This window comes from Oncorhynchus keta, chromosome 12 (genome assembly GCF_023373465.1).
Source record: "Oncorhynchus keta strain PuntledgeMale-10-30-2019 chromosome 12, Oket_V2, whole genome shotgun sequence".
Classification (NCBI taxonomy): domain Eukaryota; kingdom Metazoa; phylum Chordata; class Actinopteri; order Salmoniformes; family Salmonidae; genus Oncorhynchus; species Oncorhynchus keta.
In genome coordinates, this window is record NC_068432.1 from 18,576,746 (window position 1) to 18,600,248 (window position 23,503).

A 23,503-nucleotide genomic window follows, 5' to 3' on the forward strand; every position below is an offset into this window, starting at 1 on the left:
TTCACGGTTGGGATGGTGTTCTTGGGGTTGTACTCATCTTTCTTCCTCCTCCAACACGGCGAGTGGAGTTTAGTTCTGAGTGGAGTTCTGGGCTGATCCCTCACCTTCCTCATGATAATTGATGCCCCACGAGGTGAGATAATAATAATAATAATCTTGCATGGAGCCCCAGACCGAGGGTGATTGACCGTCATCTTGAACTTCTTCCATTTTCTAATAATTGCGCCAACAGTTGCCTTCTCACCAAGCTGCTTGCCTATTGTCCTGTAGCCCATCCCAGCCTTGTGCAGGTGTACAATTTTATCCCTGTTGTCCTTACACAGCTCTCTGGTCTTGGCCATTGTGGAGAGGTTGGAGTCTGTTTGATTGAGTGTGTGGACAGGTGTCTTTTATACAGGTAACGAGTTCAAACTGGTGCAGTTAATACAGGTAATGAGTGGAGAGCAGGAGGGCTTCTTAAAGAAAAACGAACTGGTCTGTGAGAGCCGGAATTCTTACTGGTTGGTAGGTGATCAAATACTTATGTCATTGCAATAAAAGGCTAATTAATTACTTAATCATACAATGTGATTTTCTTGATTTTTGTTTTAGATTCCGTCTCTCACAGTTGAAGTGTACCTATAATAAAAATTACTCTGTAAGTAGGAAAACCTGCAAAATCGGCAGTGTATCAAATACTTGTTCTCCGCACTGTATATGCTAAGGCCAAGAAATTTATATTTTCAATCACACCTTTGTTTCATCACAAAACCGGAGAGCAACATCTGTCCGTGGGAGTCCACAAATCATATTGCATGAAACAAACAGTTACAAGACCTACAGCATGGTCAAGCAAGGTAATGTTTCTGACATTTTTTTTAGACAACTAAACAACTATTGATTTCAAACCACGGAGAGTTACTGCAGGTCTCATAGAAAACAGGAGCTGCCTCCACTATTCCAGCACCATTTCAACATCATCTAAACAGCTATGCTTAGTCTAATACAGTGACAACTAAAATATGCCAAAACCTATTTAGTCCAATCAACATAAGCTAAATCTGATGTGGCTGTCCATGGTTCTGGTTTCTGTAGTAGAAAAAAACATGTGGACTCACCCTACTTGTAGAGAAACGCCAGTGCCATCCTCCCCTGTTTTAATAGATTTTTTTATTCAACCTTTTATTTAACTAGGCAAGTCAGTTGTGAGATGTCAGAGCAGCTCACAGATCATTGCACCTGTACATAGCCCATCTATAAATACCCCACCAAACTACCTCATCCCCATACTGTATTTTTTTATTAGGTCCTTTGCACCACAGTATCTCTACTTGCACATTCATCTTCTGGACATCAATCTCTCCAGTGTTTACTTGCTATATCGTTATTACCTCGCCACCATGGCCTATTTATTGCCTTTATCTCCCTTACCTCATTTGCACACACTGTAGATATACTTTTTCTACTGTATTATTGACTGCATTTTTGTTTATTCCATGTTTAACTTTGTGCTGTTGTATGTGTTCGAACTGCTTTGCTTTATCTTGGCTAGGTCGCAGTTGTAAATGAGAACTTGTTCTCAACTAGCCTACCTGGTTAAATAAAGTTGAGAACTTGTTCTCAACTAGCCTACCTGGTTAAATAAAGTTGAGAACAAATTCTTATTTACAAAGACGGCCTACCCCGGCCAAACGACGCTGGGCCTATTGTGCGCTGCCCTATGGGACTCCCGATCACGGCCAGCCGTGATACAGCCTGGAATTGAACCATGGTGCCTTAGATCGCTGCACCATTCGGAAGCCCAAGCGGTTTCTGACTGTCATACAGTACACGCTTTTAGTTTTTGTTGTCCTAGTCTATCTGTCTAAAATACTTTCTCTAGTTTAACTTCCTTTCAGGGGCAACAATACACCAGAACAGCTAGTTAACATTATCACGCTACATATTGAACTTCCATCCTCTCAGGCCAGGGGTACAATGTATGAATTTATATTTGGATTAGAATTGCTGTTATAATCATTGGCCAGTACGGAGAATGAAGTAAAACCTCAAGTCCAAATCCCTATCTCCATCCATGGCTAATTTATGAAAGAGATGATTCTAGCCACTGGAGGACAACACGAGACGCAACAATTTGTTTTTTTCTGTCAATAATGACATTTGGCTTGTGATGTAATTGGTCTGAAGCCAAATCCAAACTGGCTTCCCTTGACGTTTTTGTTGTTGTTGGTGTGCCAGGACCATTCATAGCTGAGCTCACTCAGTTTAGCGCAAAGCTGATTGGCTATTATTTTCTTTCAATTATCAAGCCGGGCTAAATGCTTGCTGGCTTCCCTTGTATTCAATGCTATGGATGGCAACAATGTCATACTCTTTCTGACTATACAGCATCAGATACGTTATATGCATACTGGGACAGAAGGGCGCTGATTTGTTCGCTCTGATTCTCCAGTAAGATTAATTCAGCCTCTTGCAAATGGATGGACATGCATGAATCACAGAGAGACGAAAGAGAGTATTCAGACCCTTTACTCAGTACTTTATTGACACACCTTTGGAAGTGATTACAGCCTTGTCTTGGGTATGACGCTACAAGCTCAGCACAGCTGTATTTGGGGAGTTTCTCCCATACTTCTCTGCAAGATCCTCTCAAGCTCTGTCAGGTTGGATAGGGAGCGTCGCTGCACAGCTATTTTCAGGTCTCCAGAGATGTTTTGATCGGGTTCAAGTCCCGGCTCTGGCTGGGCCACTTGAGATCAATCTTGGTTTCATCATAATCTTGTTTCTCATGGTCTGAGAGTCCTTTAATTTCCTTTTGGCCAACCTCAAGCGGGTCTGTCGTGCCTTTTACTGAGGAGTGGCTTCTGTCTGGTGTGCTGCGGAGATGGTTGTCCGTCTGGAAGGTACTCCCATCCCCACAGAGGAACTCTGAAGCTCTGTCAGTGACCTTTTGGTCACCTGCCAAAAGGAACCGAAAGATCTCTGATCATGAGAATCAAGACCTTTTCTCACAAGTGTAACACAGGTTGTGAGCTCTGTGAACAACGTGTCCACTCCGACAATGAGAAAAACTGTATAATACATGTAATGCATTAACATAAGTAAGCATATCCAAAGAAACATTGTAGATTAGAAATGATGGGAATTAATGATAAATTTACTACTGGAGATTTACTACTGAATGCGCACATATTGGCGCGAGAACGCATTCCTGAAACGCGTGACTTGTGCATCTAAGCCACACTCCCCTTCTTGACTCAACATTTAACATTTATACCCAAGACACATTATCATCACATATTACTGTTGGCCTAAGAAATACTCTCACAAGCAGTGTTGGGTCCAAAGCAGTAGCCGTTTATGAATAACCAACAGCCTATCAACCAAACATTTAGTAAACTAAATGGGGGAGGGTCAACCCGAAGTTAGACCTACATTATTTTAGCCATCTAAAAAATGTCAGTTTAGGCTACATGTCCGTATGCTCATCATCGAGAGATGAGATGATGCTGGTAAACCTTGTATTTAGAACTTATTTTCCTGTAAAAATAGCTTTGTTTCTGTTTCATATTATTACAAACCAAGCCTTCTGTAGGTTACCTGTAACCTAGCCCTATAGCAGTGTTTTCCACCAGCCAAATAGAAAAAGTAGCCAGCGAGGGAGTTCCGGGCTGAGGGGTTCGAGAATTTTGTTTGTTTGTTGACGAACAAGCTCTATTTTGGTGGCCTCTAGTACATTATTATGCCTTGATGCCATCCAAAAGACAAAGCTAAATTATTGAGGACTTGACTGACTTTTACCTCCCAGATTGGTACTGAGTTGTGGTATTGAGTAGAAAGTCATGACCTTTGAATTCATGCATTTTCAATAATTACAATTCTGTTTGTTTCTTCAAATTATATATTTAATTGTCTCAGCTGCTGTGGACAGTTAGGTAAGGAAACTAATTGTAATTTGGGTGAACCATCCCTTTAACAGTTTGACCTGTCAGTCAATCACTGTGGAGGGGGCAGGATGTTTGTGTCAAAGCGTTGGTAGGATTTCAGACGTCAATCAATCACTGTGGGTGGGACTTTGAGGGAAGGCGGTAGATTAGTATTCTAGTCAGAAAAACTGGATCTCCAGACCCCCCCAACAGTGTGTGAACCACCACTTTTATACAAAGTCAGGCACCCATTAAAGAATTAAGCAGGTGTTAAACTTGGTCTTAGCTACAAAGAAAACAGCATTGACTACTCCATTGTCGACACTGTAGTCAAACCTATATCAATACCTTTAATAATGCCATAATAAGTATCATGACATTGTCCACTCCGACAATGAGAACGATAAAAGACTGAAATAATATTATATTAAACGCATTAACACATTACCGTAACCAAACAAACATTTGTAGATTAGAATTTATAGGAATTAACAGTAAATGTACTACTGGTGATATATGTAATAGGGAATTGATAGACACTAACGATCAAACGCAAACAATTTACACAATGAAGTTACGAAACAATGAATATGCACAAATTGGCTGGAGAGAGTGCATTCTGGAGAGGGAAGTGCATTGTGCAGCCGTACTCTGAAAGATGGACAATAGTGAGTGCCCCCCAATTAACCTACGAGTGTCTTTTTTATGAACTCTCCCTGACTTCCAAAAGACCTGACAGCTAATATGCTCTAGACGGGTTGATTTAATTTTCACCGAAGTTGGCACTCATTCACTCCCCCTCATTGATGGACTGGTGTAATAAATATGGTGGGAACTCACTCTGGTTTATGCTAACACCCAACCAATGGCTTCTAAATCTATTAGGGGAGGGAACAAGTGTAGTGAGCAAGTACACACTTTGAGCTAAGGGGTAGGGAATTGGAATGCAGCCCTGGTTTTTACCTCAAAACAAAACATCCTTATTTCAGCCTGACTGGTTGTAAATGTTGTCATTGGACAGTTAGGGTGGACAGTTGCTCATTTCCATGTCATCTCCACTATATGATTCCCCTTCAGTCTCCTGTTGCCTCTGTGACACTGAGGTGGGCAATGGAGAGGAAAATTGACATTTTAGATGTGCCCCTTCTCTCACGCAAAGCTGCCTGGCACAGAGGGCCACTAGACCTTGACAGAGAAGAAGTCCATCCATCACAGTGCTACAAATGGACTTAGCTGGACTAGCCTTTTCAACGAAGGAGATAATGCTAGATATGAAATGCTGTGACCTAAATAGCTTTGACTGTTTTTTGGGGGCTGAAAGGATCTCTTGTCCAATATGATAATGATGATAGGGCAACTGCTTTCAGGCTCATCACGTGTGCAAATATATGACCTTTTGATATGAATGGCAAGTTTTGTTACGGACCACTAATAACCTGTGTGGGGAGGGGGGTTGAAAATGTTTTTTTTTTCCCATGAGAGTGTCCATGCATCTGTGACCTTTTTTTAAATAGATTTTACAAATGTGATTTGTGGATTCACAGAGTATTTTCTTGTTGCCAGGGTGAACCCAGAGAAGCTGACGAGCGTGCAGCAGAAGCTGGAGGCTTTCCTGGCCCAGGAGAAGGAACAGAAGGAGCGAGCACAGAGGGTCAGTGTCCTGGGAGGGGGGTAAGGGCAGGGGGGCGAGACCATTACAAGATTGGGATGGATCAGGGGGCAAGCCATTAGCTTTCCAGGACAGGAGTTATTTTCAGCCATAGTGCTTACACCCATAACATCCAGAGTTGTCACCAGGATGATAATGCAGGGTCCGACATTAACGATGGCCCACTGGCCCGGGGACAGTAAAAACATGTCGTGCCAGTGGATCTTGTCAACTTCTGTGTGCGTTTTTGCATTCCAGTTCAACGTTTGATTCCTCTGTTTTAGTCTACCATTTTGAAGACTACGCACGGAAATGTATTTACATTTGAGCAATATGATTGGCCTTTCATTTAAGCACCACCACGCGCCCACGCGTCACAGCTACTCCAGCAGTACATGAGTTGATGCCTTCACATAGCACACACGCAAGCTGTCAGGAGAAAAAAAAAGCTACTCACTCACTGAGCTGATTGTATTTTGAGCTAGGGAAAGCGATTTACAGAAGTAAACCTTCAATAGTGAACATACTAGAAATATGCTGGCTACTGTTGATAGTCTGCACAAAGAAAGCTACAACAAGACATCTAGCGTTTGTCTTGGCTAGCCTACTGTAGCCAGGTCAATATCTCTTTTGCAACACAATTATCTGTTTTTCCTTCTTAAAATGACATCATTTACAAACAAAAAATGAATGCAATTAATAAAATGCTATTCTAAAGAATAAAGGCTAATTTCTAAATTATTTGTTTTTTAATACATATCATAGGAATCAAAGGTAGCTTAATAGCTGAATATAGAGAGGGCGCATGCCAACCTATAGGCCCTGGATGACCCCAATGCATTTAAAAATGACACCATGTCCGGGCCAGTAGACATTTTGTTAGGCCGGTAGATTTTTGGACAACAGGCGTAATGGACTGCATTTACATCCTGCATTATTTACACTTCTGGCTAAGTAATTAAAATGTGATTGAAAATGGAAATGTATATATGTTATTTTTGTGTGTTTTTGGCTCTCATTAACACCCTCGTTGCCTAGACGGTGCAATTGTTATACCCACTTTTCTACTCATAACAGGATTTTTTGCCATTTCATGCGTCAACAGATTGTTTCATCATAATTTCACGTTTGTAATGTATGTGTACAAGTACCGCGATATTAATTTCTTGCCAAACCCAGCAGTGCTGTAATCAATATCAATGTAGCACTAAAAACAGGAGGGAAAAAATAACAAATAATTTGAAACAGGCAACACATTTCTCCTGAGGAGAGAGCCCACTTGAAGAGGGTCCCTTATCATCATCTTGCACCATCCCATGTGATTCATCGCTGTTCAAGGAGATGGCAGTTGTCGATATCGCTCACCCCCCCACCACTCTCTCCCTCTTTCTCTGTGCAGTGTTTCGTCTCCTACCTGCGCTCCGTCTACCTCATGAAAAACAAAGACGTCTTTGATGTGTTCCAGCTCAAGCTCCAGGAGTATGCAGCGTGAGTAGAAGGGACACGGGCCATTTTGACCACTAATCTGTCTCCTAGCGGTGGAGTGTTTTCCTTAGATCTGCTCCAGTTGTTTAGGGCTTCCCAATCCCAAAAGAATGTCAACCAGGCCACAATATGCCTGTTTGTTGTGCATGTGAGTGGACTTGGACATCATTATCCACAAGGCCTTAACAGAGAATATGGTGTGCGGCATCATTAGAAGAAGCTGTGTCATCCCCTCATTCAAGCATAGAGTAGCTTAGCTTTAGCCACTGCTAGCTATTTTAGCCTTTTCAGACCATGATGAACCAAACATTTCAGTAAAAGTCCAACTTGATGTCATTCTTCCCTTTTGGTACTTTTGCTAGTTCTCTGGGCCTCGCAGTTGCTCCAAGGGTGCGTTTTCTCAACAAAGTCCAGAAGCAGAGAGCAGACCCTGGACAGAGCGGCGGGCCGGGAGATGTGGCCCCGCATGAGGAAGAGAAGGAACTAAAGAGCTTCAAGGCTCAGCTCAGAGGAGACGGGCTTAAGTCCGAAGCTCAAGAATCCCAAAGCTCAGATGAGGAAGATGAGGACGAGAAAAAGTTACAGCCCGGTCCTAAGGGTCTCATCTTCGGGGCGGATGAAACCGAGGAGGATGAAGATATGAGGGACCTGGACCTGCTCACAGTGAAGAGAAAAGATGTCTTCAGTCTGGAGGAAGTTGACCAGGATGATGAGGTGAGGTGCTCCTGCCTGTGCTGGTGCCAGTTCTGTGGACACCAGTGTCTCTTAATTCTGGACCTGGGGACCCAAAGGGGTGCAGGTTTTTGCCGTGGCTCTACACACCTGATTCCACTAATGAACTCATCAAACCTTTTGATTAGTGGAATCAGGTGTGTAGTTCTTGGGCACAAAATACAAAATATGAATCCCTTTGGATTTCCAGGACCATGATTAGGAAACACTGGTGTCCACTTAACGCATTACGCAAGTTGCATTTACTTATTTAAAGGTCCAATGCAGCAGTTTTTATCTCAATATTAAATCAAATATAGCTTCATAGCAAAGAGCAATTTCTCAAGCAAGGCCATTGCTAGGACTGTCTAGGAGTAGTCTGAGTAGGGAGGGGAAAACTGAAAACTAGCTCTTATTGATCTATTAACTCATTTACTGCCTGGTGATGTCAGGCAAAAACTCTTAAGGTGAAATTTCAGATGTTCTTTTCAAACAGCACTTACACTAAAAGTGCATTATCATTTTCACAATTTCACAGTATTCCAACTTAGACTGTATATATCCATACTTCGGTCTCATGAAAATCATGTTTTTGACTGCACTGTGCCTTTAACATTTTTTGCTAAATACAATTACTCCATGTTGTTCAACATAGCATATATAAACCCTCCATAGATGTTAAACAACCCATTTGGGCTTTTGTTTGACTTAGATGTGTTGCTGTGTGTGCTTTTCTGCCTAATTTTGGAAAAGCAGCAGTGTCTGTGTGTGTGAACAATGCAAGCAGGAAAAGGTAGAATTAGTATGCCCAAATAAGTGAGCAACCACAATCAAAGTTGTCGGAGCTCAGTCAGGAGCCACGCTGCCAACAGAGACACATTCGTCTCTACAGTCAAGCACAACAAGCATCTGTTTACAGTCACGGCCAATTTCAGGTAGGAAAATGGTTCTGGAAACTGCCAAAATGGCCAATTTGTGAAAACCCAGATGGCTATATAGATGCATAGCCTAGGTGCACCTTGTTTACATGCATTTGTCGTCTCCAGTTGGACAAGCGGTTCAGTTCCATCTCCAACCATCTGTTTTCTACTGAGTTGCCAACTTGCAATGCCTTTGTCTCATATACAGTCATGACTGAAATTACTGCCACCCTTGATAAAGATAAGCAAAAGAAGACTATAAAAATGTAAATATAATCCTTCGCTTTAGCCTGGCTTTGCTCTGTGTTTCTGTAGTGTTCACTTTGTTTCTATAAAAGTTGGGAACAACATGTTCCAGGAGCCTCAATCACTACACGCATACCTGGCAGTGGATGATACTCATCGATGTCAGATTTAATTTAGGGCAGATGGTTCCTCTGCTGGAGAGAGAACCTCTAAATCACTGTTTGCGCCCCGTTCCCACCTACGTGTACGTTCCTTAACAGGGGATGTAGATGCTGAAGTGGTGACCTCATCACAGTAATAACGCTGGTTTGGGTTATGAGCTTCTAATCTAATTCAATGGCTGAGACAAAGCTGTCTGTTACACTCGTCTTTATTGTTAAGTGAGGAGTTAGGCAGCTACAACTCTTAAACCCCTGCACACAACTAGTGTGACTCAGTGTAAACTTTCTGCTCCTTTCTCTGGAATTGGTGTCAACTGATTCGAAATAGGTCCTTCCAAGCCTTTTCTCGTCTTATATTTAGTTTCTGTGCACCTTGGGACAAACAAATTGGGCTAGCTCCCATGTGAAGTTGAAAATAAAACATCCTAGTTTTCCCTTAAAAAAAGACCGCTGTAGGGTAGAAACGGTTTGGAGAAGAGGTGTTTGAACAGAGGTCAGGGTGAGTTTAGCCAGCCCAGGCTAGCTATTTCATTGACTCCTCTGCAGTGGGCTATGAATATGCTGTAGGTGGCCGGGGTCACATCTACTGTGCCTTCAGCTGGAGTGTGGGAGGCTGCGGAGTGCTGGCTTTCCATCTAGTCCGACATGATTCACTGTCTTTAAATGGGGTGAGAATCCTTTATTTGTATTTTATTTGCCCTTCAAAACATTATGGACACCTTCCTAATATTGAGTTGCAGCCCCCCTCTTTGCCCTCAGAACAGCCTCAGTTTGTCAGAGGATAGACTCTACAAGGTGTTGAACGTGTTCTACAGGAATGCTGGCCCGTGTTGACTCAAATACTTCCCACAGTTGTGTCAAGTTGCCTTGGATGTCCTTTGGGTGGTGGACCATTCTTGATACACATGAGAAACTATTGAGCGTGAAAAACCCAGCAGGCTTGCAGTTCTTGACACTACTGGTGCACCTGGCACCTACTACCAAACCCTGTTCAAAGACACTTAAATCTTTTGTCTTTCCCATTCACCCTCTGAATGGCACACACACAAGCCATGTCTCAATTGTCTCTAAATCCTTCTTTAAACCTTCTCCTCCCCTTCATCTACAGGGCTTGAAGTAGATTTAACAAGTGACATCAATAAGGGCTTATCATCACCTGGTCAGCCTATATCATGGAACGAGCAGGTGTTCATGTTTTGTACACTGTGTATTGAGTGAAATGGCCACATTTACGTTAGATCATTAACAGTCAAAAATTCATTTTTGTGCCATTTTATATGAAATTAATGGTTTATAATATAGGGATTTCTTGACCTGAATAAGTTAACGTTCCACGTAAGAGTTGATGAATATCGAAGAGACTGGGAAACTTTCAGAGTTAACACAAACTCAGAGAAAGACCATATACTTTACCCCTAGCATGTGACAGTAATTAAGTTGTCCCACTGTCACGATCGCTCTCTGGACTCGCTGTCTGGACTTGTCACCCCAGCTTTTCAATCCGGCCGGCAGGGTCTTTTCCGCTCTGTTACCTCTGAGATTGTCATTGTACCCAGTGAAACAGAAAGACCCCTCACTACTGTCTTCTGGCCTGATCCTGTCCTAGTGGGGTTGGGAAGCTCCTTCAGGTAGAGCTGTTTCAATAATTATTGGTTGAATTGACATTGTCACTTGACACGTTTTTAAAGCTGCAATATGACGCTTTTTGGCCGACCTGACCAAATTCACATGGAAATATTTCATATCTGTCATTTACCATTGAAAGCAAGTCTAAGAAGCGGTAGATCTGTTCTATATGTGCTATTTCTATGCTCCCAGGTCTTAAGATTTGTTTTTGCGTCTTTTACTTACGGTGTTGTTCTACAGCTTGAAACAGCTGAAAATATTATATTTAAGATAAGAAATAAGATATTTCACAGTGGTTTACATGGTACAATGATTCTTTACACTATAGTTTTTTTCGTCACTCAAGATTAAATTAGGAGAACAATTAGAATTTTAGCAACCAGGAAATGACGGAATGATTCCTACATAGTGCATCTTTTAAAAGATCAATAATGTAAATGACTCGAATGTCTGCGATATTCTGGCACAAGGTATTTTTTTTTTTTTTACCTTTATTTAACCAGGCAAGTCAGTTAAGAACAGATTCTTATTTTCAATGACGGCCTGGGAACAGTGGGTTAACTCCCTGTTCAGGGGCAGAACGACAGATTTGTACCTTATCAGCTCGGGGGTTTGAACTTCCGGTTACTAGTCCAACGCTCTAACCACTAGGCTACGCTGCCGCCCCCGCAGTAGCATATTAATACGCTACTAATTTATGCCTTACCCCAACCAGCAATTCACTTCCTCAACCATCTTTGCGCATTATGGCAGTTCTGAAAAAACATGAACACATGCTCCAACAACACCCAAATAGGTCCTTCAGAAACACTCTCAGTATAGTGGTGCAGGTCTTAGATGTTGTGCACATGAAATTGTCATTCCGAAATGTATCCGCAACATATTCCATCTTGTTGAACTCAACCCGTTTCCTCTATACAGCTGTTCTGTGTAGCCTGCTGCTAAAATGGACGGAGAGGTATTGCTCTAGCTGCAACAAAATGTAATATACAGTACATTCGTAAAGTATTCAGACCCCTTCACTTTATCCACATTTTGTTACATTACAGCCTTATTCTAAAAATAAATAAAAACATTTTTTTTATATAAACAATACCCCATAATGACGAAATGAAAACAGGTTTTTAGAATTTTTTGCAAATGTATTAAAACTAAAAAACATTCTTTATTTAAATAAGAATTCAGACCGTTTGCTATGAGACTCGAAATTGAGCTACGGTGTATCCTGTTTCCATTGATCATCCTTGAGATGTTTCTACAACTTCATTGAGGTCCAGCTGTGGTAAATTCAATTGATTGGACATGGTATGGAAAGGCACACACCTGTCTATATAAGATCCCACAGTTGACAGTGCATGTCAGAGCAAAAATCAAGCCATGAGGTCGAAGGAATTGTCTGTAGAGCTCCAAGACAGGATTTTCTCGAGGCACAGATCTGGTGAAGGGTATTAAAACAAATCTGAGGCATTGAAGGTCCCCAAGATCACCGTGGCCTACATCATTCTTAAATGGAAGAAGTTTGGCACCAGCAAGACTCTTCCTAGAGCTGACCGGCCTGTTCAAACTGAGCAATTGGGGGAGAAGGGTCTTGGTCAGTGAGGTGACCAAGGACCTGATGGTCACTCTGACAGAGCTCCAGAGTTTCTCTATGGCGATAGGAGAAGCTTCTAGAAGGACAACCATCTCTGCAACACTCCACCAATCAGGCCTTTATGGTAGAGTGGCCAGATGAAAGCCACTCCTCAGTAAAAGGCACATGACAGCCCACTTGGTGTTTGCAAAAAGGCACCTAAAAGACTCTCGGACCATGAGAAACAAGATTCTCCTGTCTGATGAAGCCAAGATTGAACTCTTTGGCCTGAATGCCAAGTGTCACATCTGGAGGAAACCTGCACCATCCCTACGGTGAAGCAAGGTGTTTTTCAGCGGCAAGGACTGTAGCTTACCTTCAAACAGGACAACAACCCTAAGCATACAGCCAAGACAACGAAGGAGTGGCTTTGGGTCTGAATGTCCTTGAGTGGCCCAGCCAGAGCCCAGACTTGAACCTGATCGAACTTCTCTGGAGACACCTGAAAATGGCTGTGCAGCGACGCTCTCCATCCAACCTGACAGATCTTGAGAGAATCTGCAAGTAAGAATGGGAGAACCTCCCCAAATACAGGTGAGCCAAGCTTGTAGTGTCATACCCAAGAAGACTTGAGGCTGTAATCGCTACCAAAGGTGCCTCAACAAATTACTGAGTAAAGTGTGTGTGTGTGTGTGTGTGTGTGTGTGTGTGTGTGTGTGTGTGTGTGTGTGTGTGTGTGTGTGTGTGTAAAAATGTGCAAACATTTCTAAGAACCTGTTTTTGCCTTTTTCATTATGGGGTATTGTGTGTAGATTGATGGGAGAAAAGCAGCAAGGCTGTAACGTAACAAAGTGGAAAAGGTGAAGGGGCCCGAATACTTTCTGAATGCACTGTAACGTTGTGGATATACACAGAATTTAATTTGTATAATATCTAAAGACCTTCATCACTATACTGAGAGATTTTAATTTCTTAAAGGACGTATTTGGGTGTTTTTGGAGCCTTTGTTCATGATTTGTCAGAGCCCGCATTCTCCACAACGAGGATGAGGAAGTGAATTGCTGATGGTATGTTTCTCAAAAACAAGAGAAATAGGTCCCTTCTATAACACCCCATTTACATAAAGAAAATACAAATTATGTAAAAAATAATAATAAATAAATATAAAGGAAAATTCTCCAACTAAAAACATTCGGGTCAATCAGTGTTTATTTTTTGGTCCGTTCTATCATCGGATAACGTAATATGAAATTTTTTTTTTTTGGAATCACTAAACGTTAATAAGGCTTCCCGTTAATGCCATCGTTAATCTTCAGTTTCTGTCTTTGAGGTGGTGCTAGCCGTTCATAATAACACATCCCTCATTCCCAGGAGATGTCCTTTAAAATGCAGCTTTGTTGGGATGAGATTGATTGAAGCATTCGTGAGAGCAGCCCGCAATAACAATCTCAGGAGAGGACAGGAGCCTGTCGACAGTCCTCTGTGTCAAATGACACCTTTCATTGGGAACGCAAAGCACCGCAATTCCATTATCCTAATTGCATCCTTGTCGTCCCCTCTCCCTCATTTTGAAGAGACTGTTGAAACTGTCTCCTGACAAAAACAAATCCGTTGGACATCCCCTTAAGGTTATTAAGGCCTATCGTACAGATGGTATGCTAAAAGCTTATGATATAATAGAGAATGCTAGAATTTCTCTTTTTCAAAGCCTATTGGTGTTTTTTCAGACACTATAGCTTAATTTATTCTGCCTATAGAAGTTTTATATACACTATATATACAAAAGTATGTGGACACGCTTATTTCAGCCGCTATCATTGCTGACAGGTGTATTACATTTGAGCACAGCCATGCAATCTCCAGAGACAAACATTGGCAGTAGAATGGCCTTACTTAAAAGCTCAGTGACTTTCAAAGTGGCACCGTGGCACCGTCATAGGATGCCACCTTTCCAACAATTCAGTTTGTCAAATTGATTGCAACACTCACTACCAAGTTCCAAACTGCCTCTGGAAGCAATGCCAGCACAAGAACTGTTCATCTGGATCTTCATGAAATGGGTTTCCATGGATCAGCAGCCGCACACAAGCCTAAGATCACCATCTGCAATCCCACGCGTTGGCTGGTGTGGTGTAAAGCTCTCCGCCATTGGACTTTGGAGCAATGGAAATACGTTCTCTTGAGTGCAGTCCGACTGACAAATCTGGGTTTGGTGGATGCCAGAAGACCGCTACCTGCCTGAATCCATAGTGCCAACTGTAAAGTTTGTTGGAGGAGGAATTATGGTCTGGGGCTGTTTTTCATGGTTCTGGCTCGGCCCCTTTGTTCCAGTGAAGGGAAATCTTAACTGTACACCATAGAATGATGTTCTAGATGATTCCGTGCTTCCAACAGTTTGGGTTAGGCCCTTTCCTGTTTCAGCATGACAATGCCCCCATGCACAAAACGAGGTCCATACAGAAATAGTTTGTCGAGATCGATGTGGAAGAGTTTGACTGGCCTGTACAGAGCCCTGACCGCAACCCCATCAAACACCTTTGGGGTGAATTGGAATGCTGAATGCGAGCCGGGCCTAATCACCCAACATCATTGCCCGACCTCACTAATGCTCGTGGCTGAATGGAATCAAGTCCCAGCAGCAGTGTTTCAAAATGTAGTGGAAAGCCTTCCCAGAGTGGAGGCTGTTATGGCAGCAAAGGAGGGACCAACTCCATATTAATGCCCATGATTTTAGAATGAGGTGTTTGGGGGCGTCCACATACTTTTGGTCATGTAGTGTACCTCTACTATCAACCTTTGATGCCTTAAGGCTGGCTGGTGCATGCTGCGTTTTGTTTTCCGAGTAAGTGCTGAGTTATGACTGTCAATTTGGCAAATGTGATGAAATAGTTTGACACTGAGCCGCAGGGAACTGTTTCTATTCAGAGGAATGCTAGTGTTAGATTAGGTTGCACCTCAGTTGTGTTAGTTCAATGCTGTCTTCCTCTCCGTTACTTTTAAATCAATACTGTACAACAATATAAACGCAACAATTTCAAAGATTTTACTGAGTTACAGATGGAGATCAGTCAATTGACGTAGTCATTATTCCCTAAGCGATGGCGCAGCCAAGGGTGAGCTTGGGAGGTCTTAGGCCTACCCACTTGGGAGCCATGTCCACCCACCGGGGAGCCAGACCCAGCCAATCAGAATTACTTTTTCCCCACGAAAGGGATTTAATAAAGACTGATATCCTCCTCAGTCCCCCCCCCATCCCCAGACGATCCCACAGTTGAAGAAGCAAGGATGTGGAGGTCCTGGGCCGGCGTGGTTGTGAGGCCGGTTGGACATACTGCCAAATTTTCTAAACGACATTGGACGTGGCTTATGGTAGAGAAACTAATGCTCACTAACAGGGTTAGTGAGATCTTTTATTTCAGATCATGAAAAATGGGACCAACACTTCAGCATACTAATGGGTAAAAGGAATAATTCAAGCGATCAGACTATAGAGACTCCAACCATTTGCATAATGCTAAGTCCTTTCAGGTTGTTTTGATGGCCCCGTTCCCCCCTGTTGACAGTGGCGTTTGATCCGGCCCATTGATTGAAGGATTGTTTGGTTAATTGATTGATGAGCGTCTGATTCACACTCTAGTTGATTCATTTGCCCTCAGCCATTCATGTCATAATGGGCAGCCTCGGCTGACAGTGAGAGGAATGCTCCTCAACGCACAACTGTCCAGTGATGAAACAAGCAATAAATCACCCCTCTGTGAGATTTAACTTACCCTCTGCTTATGATATACTGTGTGTCTAAGCATCACATTTCATTATGAGTCTTGTGGTTTCACCTGAATCATTGTTGAAGTTTGTTTGTCCTTGCCTAATGAAATTGCTAAATACGTACAAACATGCTAATTATTATTTTTTAAATTAAGATTTTGTTCAACTTTGATAGGTAGGCCCTTTTATAGATTAGCGAGTTTCTTCGCTGCGAAAACAGCTTGCAGCTGCTAAGCTGCTAAGCTCACATATTGCAAATTTCCATTGTCGTTCCCATTCAAGAGGCCAACCTGCCAGCTAGCTAACCCTGAGAACATTTTAACATTTAAGATAAGAGCAGCATGCACTGGGAAGTCCAAAGGTTGAGGAGAGCAAAGCAAATTGGTAAGACATGCTCTTAAATTGGGATAATAATGTCTGGAATATAGATGGGGTAAGAATTGACTCTGTGGCCCCCCATCTTCTTAAGTCTTTTCAAATGCATACAGAAAGCCATGTGCCTTTGTGCAAACTGCTGGTATTGGATTCCTCCTCAATAGTTTTTTTCCTCAATAATTTATTTTTGACGGGGCCCATCATTTTTCCATAAATGCAGTGCAATAACTTCACACCCAATGATATTTAATTGATTCAGAATCGCGGCGAGACTCTGCCTCCTGTGGGAAACGCTTATTAAACTGGGAGGGTTAGAAAATTACGTCCTGAGGTGAGAATCCCAACGCAGGCGCCTTCCAATTAGATTCTCAGTGGGGAGATAGAAACTGGGGATGGAGAGGGAGTGACATTTACTGATTCGGTTTTGACAAGGGAGGTGGGACGGTGGTTATTGTCTTGTACTGCTAATGATGTGCTGACCTCATTATGTTTACGAAGTGAATTTTGCAACAGGTTGAATGTTGAAGTCTAATTCAGTAGTTGGCTGAATGAATGAACCCCCCCCCCCCCAACATATTTTCCTCTGCCACACATTATTGCATTGCTCCAGTAGTCTGCTAGTGTTTGTTGTGCAAAGAAGTTCATTTTGTTCAGAACACTTCATGTGTCTTTTGAATAGGGCTCTCGAAATTGATGGCACTACCTTCTGATGGCAGACTCTGGGTTTGTCAGCAGAACAAACTATAGAAACGTAATGGTTTGCTGTCCTTTTTTTCTGAGATGACTCAAAGAACCTTCAATAGATGAATAGTGTGAGTCATAGAAATATAATTAATAGAACTGGCTTGGAAGCGCTAACCCTGGCAATTTGACTGGGAAACTCATGGGTACACTCGCCATGGCTGCCTGGTATTGTGATGAAATTATTTTCATGCTAATTTGGAATGTTCTATCAACTAATGCTGGACTCAACTGATTGAAGGGTACAATTTCTGCTTTTAATTCCTTGCATGCGTACACTCAATGGCTGCCAGTCCACCCATTATCGCGTCATTGACTTGTGTTGGGACGTCCGTTCTATTAATTCTTTCATTCTATTTCTATTGAGAAAATGAACAATTCTCCTTCATTTGGCTGGGGGAAATCTAATGTCTTTCGGTATGACAAAGTATCCAAGCATAATAGCCAACAATTTCATGGGCTGTTATTTCATTTTTACCGCCACATGTTTTTTAAACACGTTTTTCTCTTTAACAGAAGCTCACATCAGTTATTCCTAATTGAAGATGGCGATCAATGTCCCCAAGGGAGGAATTTCATTTATTGAACGATAAAATGCACCACCTTGCCAATTGGACCCCAAATACATCAACATATGGTTTTAGTGAGAACGCCTACATAAACTGTGTGGTAGAAATTCTGAAAGCCGGCCATTGAGGCAGCGCCTTGTAGCCCTAGGTCATTCTGAAGTGAAAAATGGTTTCTTAATAATCTGGCATGCAATATTTATCTTCTGAGTGCCAGCTCAGCAGAGTCTAGTGCTGGTTAGTCAAGTCATATTCCAAGGGCTTGTTTGATTAAGACCCTAGGCAAAGTGCTCTATTGCTCTGGATATGGAGCACATTGTTTGGGATGTGTCAAGGAAAGTTGATTTATCCTCCTGCTTTGACTACATCGACAACATCGTTTGTTCGCACAGAATCATTCCTAAGGGATAATCACTGTCGCGAAACGCCAATTCGGGACTGAAAGATGTTCATCAGATTCCCTTTGTTTATGTTATGCCTCGTGTCCTTGTCAACCGCTTAACCAGAGATCTAAATCTGGGCAAACATTGGAGCACTATAAAGCCTACAGGTTGTATTTAGGCCAGATTCTAATTAAAGGAGCAATTGAAATTGTGTTAATTTCTTGAATGATAATGAACGAGTTGAGGCACTGACCTTATATTGAGTTGTATTATTTTCCAGAGCCCAGAGTTAATTATCCCTTTTATACCATGGCTATAATTTAACACACTTGCAGGTAGAAATGTTTTCAACATCCACTGAAGTAGCTAGCAAGTTTAATAGTGACAGTAGTTGCCTTGGTAACCTAACAAGACTTACTAGTTTTAAAGTTAATATCCTTCAATTCTACACAATTTTCCATGATTTGTGCCATGGGGAGGAGAGAAAATGTTGTGGCAATTTTATAGCTAATTTCTTGCAATTATACACATTTTTCCCATGATTAATGCCATGTTAATATATCTGATTGAGAGTGACTAACAAAATCACAAGGGTCCCTGGGCGCACATTCGGACATGACAGGCTAGAATAACTTAGACATGTCAGCAAAAAGATGATTTGATTGTTAATTGAGCTACTGTCAGGGACTGACATAACAAGAAACTGCCGATGCACAATCAAATGTGGCACATTGTGTAGTCTACTATTCTAACTCTCAACAGGAAGTTAAGACCCCGACTGACGGATAATTATTTATCTACAGTGCATTCTTTTTCCACATTTTGTTACGTTACAGCATTATTCTAAAATTGATTCAATGTTTTTTTTCTCATCAATCTACCCACAATACCTCATAATAACAGTGAGAACAGGTTTTTAGAAATATTTGCACATTTATTAAAGATTAAAAAACATATTTACATAAGTATTCAGACCCTTTGCTATGAGACTTGAAATTGAGCTCAGGTGCATCCTGTTTCCATTGATCATCCTTGATGTCTCTACAACTTGATTAGAGTCCACCTGTGGTAAATTCAATTGATTGGACATGATTAGGAAAGGCACACACCTGTCTATATAAGTTCCCACAGTTGACATTGCATGTTGGAGCAAAAACCAATCTATGAGGTTGAAGGAATTGTCCTTAGAGCTGCGAGACAGAATTATGTGGAGGCACAGATCTGGGGAAGGGTATCTAAAGTTTCTGCAGCATTGAAGGTCCCCTAGAACACGGTGGCCTCCATCATTCTTAAGTGGAAGAAGTTTGGCACCACCAAGACTACTCCTAGAGCTGGCCTCTCTGCCAAACTGAGCAATCTGGGGAGAAGGGCCTTGGTCAGGGAGGTGACCAAGAACCTGATGGTCAGATTGACAGAACTCCAGAGTTCCTCTGTGGAGATGTGTGTCCTTCTGGAAGGTTCTCCCATCTCTGCAGCACTCCATCAATCAGGCCTTTATGGCAGAGTGGCCTTATGGAAGCCACTCCTCAGTAAAAGGCACATGATAGCCCGCTTGGAGTTTGCCTAAAGGACTCTGGTCTGATGAAACCAAGATTGAACTCTTTGGCCTGAATGCCTAGCGTCACATCTGGAGGAAACCTCTCACAATCCCTACGGTGAAGCATGGTGGTGGCAGCATCATGCTGTGGGGATGTTTTTCAGCGGCAGGGACTGGGAGACTAGTCAGGATCGAGGGAAAGATGAATGGAGCAAAGTACAGATATCCTTGATGAAAACCTGCTCCAGAGCTCTCAAGACCTCAGACTGGGGCGAAGGTTCACCTTCCAACAGGACATCGACCCTAAGCACACAGCCAAGACAACACAGGAGCGGCTTCGGTACAGGTCTCTGAATGTCCTTGATTGGCCCAGCCAGAGCCTGGCTTTGAACCCGATCTAACATCTCTGGAGAGACCTGAAAATAGTTGTGCAGCGACGCCCACCATTCAACCTGACAGAGCTTGGGAGGATCTGCAGAGGACAACGTGAGAAACTCTCCAAATACAGGTGTGCCAAGCTTGTAGCGTCATACTCAAGAAGACTTGAGTCTGTAATCGCTGTCAAAGTGCTTCAACAAAGTACTGAGTAAAGGGTCTGAATACTTATGTTAATGTAATATTTCAGGTATTATTTTTTTTATACATTTGCTGAAAATTCAATTGTGTGTAGATTGAGGGGGGGGACAATTTAATTTGTTTTAGAATAAGGCTGTGTCTGAATGTTTTCCGAATGCACTGCATATGCAGTACCAGTCAAGTTTGGACACCTATTTTTACCATTTTCTTTTCTAAAGTAATAGTGTAGACATCAAAACTATGAAATAACACATATGGAGTCATGTTGTAACAAAGTGTTCAACAAATCAAAATATAATTTGAAATTCTTTAAAGTAGCCACCCTTGGACTCTGACAGATTTGCACACTCTTGGCATTCTCTCAACCAACTTCATGAGGTAGTCACCTGGAATGCTTTTCCAACAGTCCTAAAGGAGTTCCCACATATGCAGCATATGATAGTCCCACTAAGGGCAAACCAGATGGGATGGTGTATTGCTGCAGAATGCTGTGGTAGCCATGCTGGTTAAGGGTGCCTTGAATTCTAAATAAATCACAGACCGTGTCACCAGCAAAGCACCATCACACCACCACCTCCATGCTTCACGGTGGGAACCACACATGCGGAGATCATCCGTTCACCTACTCTGCGTCTCACAAAGACACATTGTTTGGAACCAAAAATATCAAATTTGGACTCATCAGACAAAATAACAGATTTCCACCGGTCTAATATCCATTGCTCGTGTTTCTTGGCTCAAGCAAGTCTCTTCTTCTTATAGTTGATGTTGCGATGTGTCTGTTACTTGAACTCTGAAGGATTTATTTGGGCTGCAATCTGAGGTGCAGTTATTTGCCGGTTTTTGAGGCTGGTAATTCTAATGAACGTATCCTCTGCAGCAGGCACTCTGCGTTGCGTCGTGCTTAAAAGCCCTTAGCACTGGTATATTGGCCGTATATAACAAACCCATGGTCCCTTATTGCTATTATAAAGTGGTTACCAATGTAATTAGTGCAGTAAAAATGTGTTTTTGTCATAGGCCAATCAGCATTCAGGGCGTGAACCACCCAGTTTATAAATGTAAATATATGCAGCATTGTTATCATTTTCTCTCTCATTACAGGAAACTGACAGTAACACCATTAAGAAAACAGAAAAAGAGACCAAGTTCAAAGAGGCCAAGAAAGTCCTGAAGAGAAACTTCCAAGTCAACACCAAATTAGTTTTCACTGAAGACGGACAGGTTTGTGCAAACATTTATTTCTGCATCAGCTAAATGAGAGAACACATTTGTTTACGGGCAATTCCACGCTAACCGATTTACACTTAGATTTTTCACTTTAAAATATCTGCCAAACAAAAACCATGGATTTTAAAGTTGAACAAAACAAACAACTCTATGCACAATGACTACTTTGAATAATTTGCGAAATCATTTGTATAAATAAAGCATGTGCAGATATAACGTTTGGTAACAATAAAACTGCCTGAGATTTTACTGTAATTCTGTTACCAAATGTTGCATCTGCACAGTTTTTCCAGTTATTGTTTAATGTATGTATTAATTACGGTAACATCTTCCTCAGTTTTATTCTGTTACCAATCTTTGTATCTGTACAGTTCTTCCTATAAATGTGTTTTTGTAAAATTCTGTGGAACATAAAAAGTAGTCCTTGTGCCTAGAGTTTTGTTGAACTTTGAAATCAATGTTTTTTTCTTTGGTATACATTTTAAAGTTACAATTATGAGTCTCAGTGTAATTGCTTGCCATTACAACCATCATTCAGAGAAAATTAGATGGCACCTGTGATGTTTAGTTGTGTTGGCTGCATTGAATCCCAGCCAGCTGCAAATGTAATTAAGGAGACTAAACGTGTGTTGTATGCCCTCTTCTATGTGTGCGTTTGTGTGTGGATAAATGTTTTTGTGTGTGCATATGTGTTCATTCCTATCCAGCTGAAAATGAGATGGCACCATTGCAGTGTTGTGATTTAACTCTGTGTTGGTCTATGCCCCTCGCTCTCCAGATGGTGCAGCAGTGGCCCCCGCTCCAGAGGACGGCCGTGCCAGCCACAGAGGGGGAGGAGGATGACTGCACGTCGGGCATCAATGTGGAGGAGGCCAGAGAGAGGCTGCGCCGAGAGGACCAGGAGTTTGACAAGCTGGAGTACAGGCGTAAAGTCAAAGAGAAACACAGGGTAAGACTGTAGTACAATCATTAAGTTAAACAAACACACGGGTGAAGACTGCCGCACAGCCGTCAAAGGTCAGCCAAAAAAAATGCATCAAATCAAGCAGAAAAAGCAGGCAAGACTGTAGACAGAAGCAAAAACACAGGGTAAGACTGTAGTTCAGCCACAGTGTCAAACGGTTGCTTCACTAGCCCATACAGCAGCCTCGGGCAGGAGGTTAGACGATTATTTCCCTGCATCATTTGGGAAAGCAGCATTTGATCCTAATGGTGATCCTCCTGCACTGAAGGGGGAGGGGGGGGTGACAATGAAGTAGTACAAACTGCATAATCATAATGTACATGACATAATATATTCCTGTATTGTTACTGCGGCAAGGTCCCTTATGGTACCTTAGCACCTGGTTGGATGTTTATACGAATCGCTGTCAACGGAGCCAGTTAAATGCTCCAACTTAATCTCCCCCACTCTGCACCCAGCAGGTACTGTATGAAAAATAAATGTCACAGCTGTGACACGTGCACGCTCACACATACGCATAGACACACACACACGCGCCCTGAGGTTATAACCTCAGTGATTGAGGACAGGCATAGGCCAGATGTGTCTCTGGAATGACTTGAAGCAGCTGTTGGAGCTGCACAGTATCAGTGGGGACCAGATGAAAGGGAAGGCAAGACCAAGCATTCAATGTGCTTAGAAATGGGCTCTGTACATTCAATTCAATAACCTGTTAGATTAGGGCAGAAAAATTTATCAGAAACTAGGTGATCTTTATATGCCTTGTATTGGGCTTAGATATATATATATCTATCTCAATAAACATGATTGATATCTAATTGCCTTTTTTTTTTTTTTGCCTTTATGTATAACAAGGTCAAAGTGTAAGCTATTAAAAAAAAACGTCTTAGTTCTACTGCAGTAAAAGCTAAAAAATGTGAGCTAGTACAGTACTGGGGATGAAACTCTGTTTGGATATGAGTGTTCTAGATTTGCCCAGAGGAGAAGGCAAAGCCTGTCGTGCTGCACCCGTCCCTCCCACTCCAGGTTCTATTTTTAATCCCATATATAGTATATCGCAGGTTGAAACCCAAATGGCAATAACAGACATGTCT

The 23,503-nt window shown here is 42.0% G+C and overlaps 1 protein-coding gene across 2 annotated transcripts in view; it reads left to right on the forward strand.

Moving 5' to 3' along the window:
- The window catches only part of ddx10 (DEAD (Asp-Glu-Ala-Asp) box polypeptide 10), a 63,189-nt gene that overhangs the window by 13,763 nt on the left and 25,923 nt on the right, over window positions 1–23,503 (forward strand). For both annotated transcript variants that reach the window (XM_035782029.1, XM_035782030.1), the window contains exons 11-15: window positions 5,469–5,556; window positions 6,953–7,041; window positions 7,401–7,752; window positions 21,320–21,439; window positions 22,224–22,394. In XM_035782029.1, coding sequence (XP_035637922.1) covers window positions 5,469–5,556; window positions 6,953–7,041; window positions 7,401–7,752; window positions 21,320–21,439; window positions 22,224–22,394 — 820 coding nt within the window. The remainder of the gene's footprint in view (window positions 1–5,468; window positions 5,557–6,952; window positions 7,042–7,400; window positions 7,753–21,319; window positions 21,440–22,223; window positions 22,395–23,503) is intronic.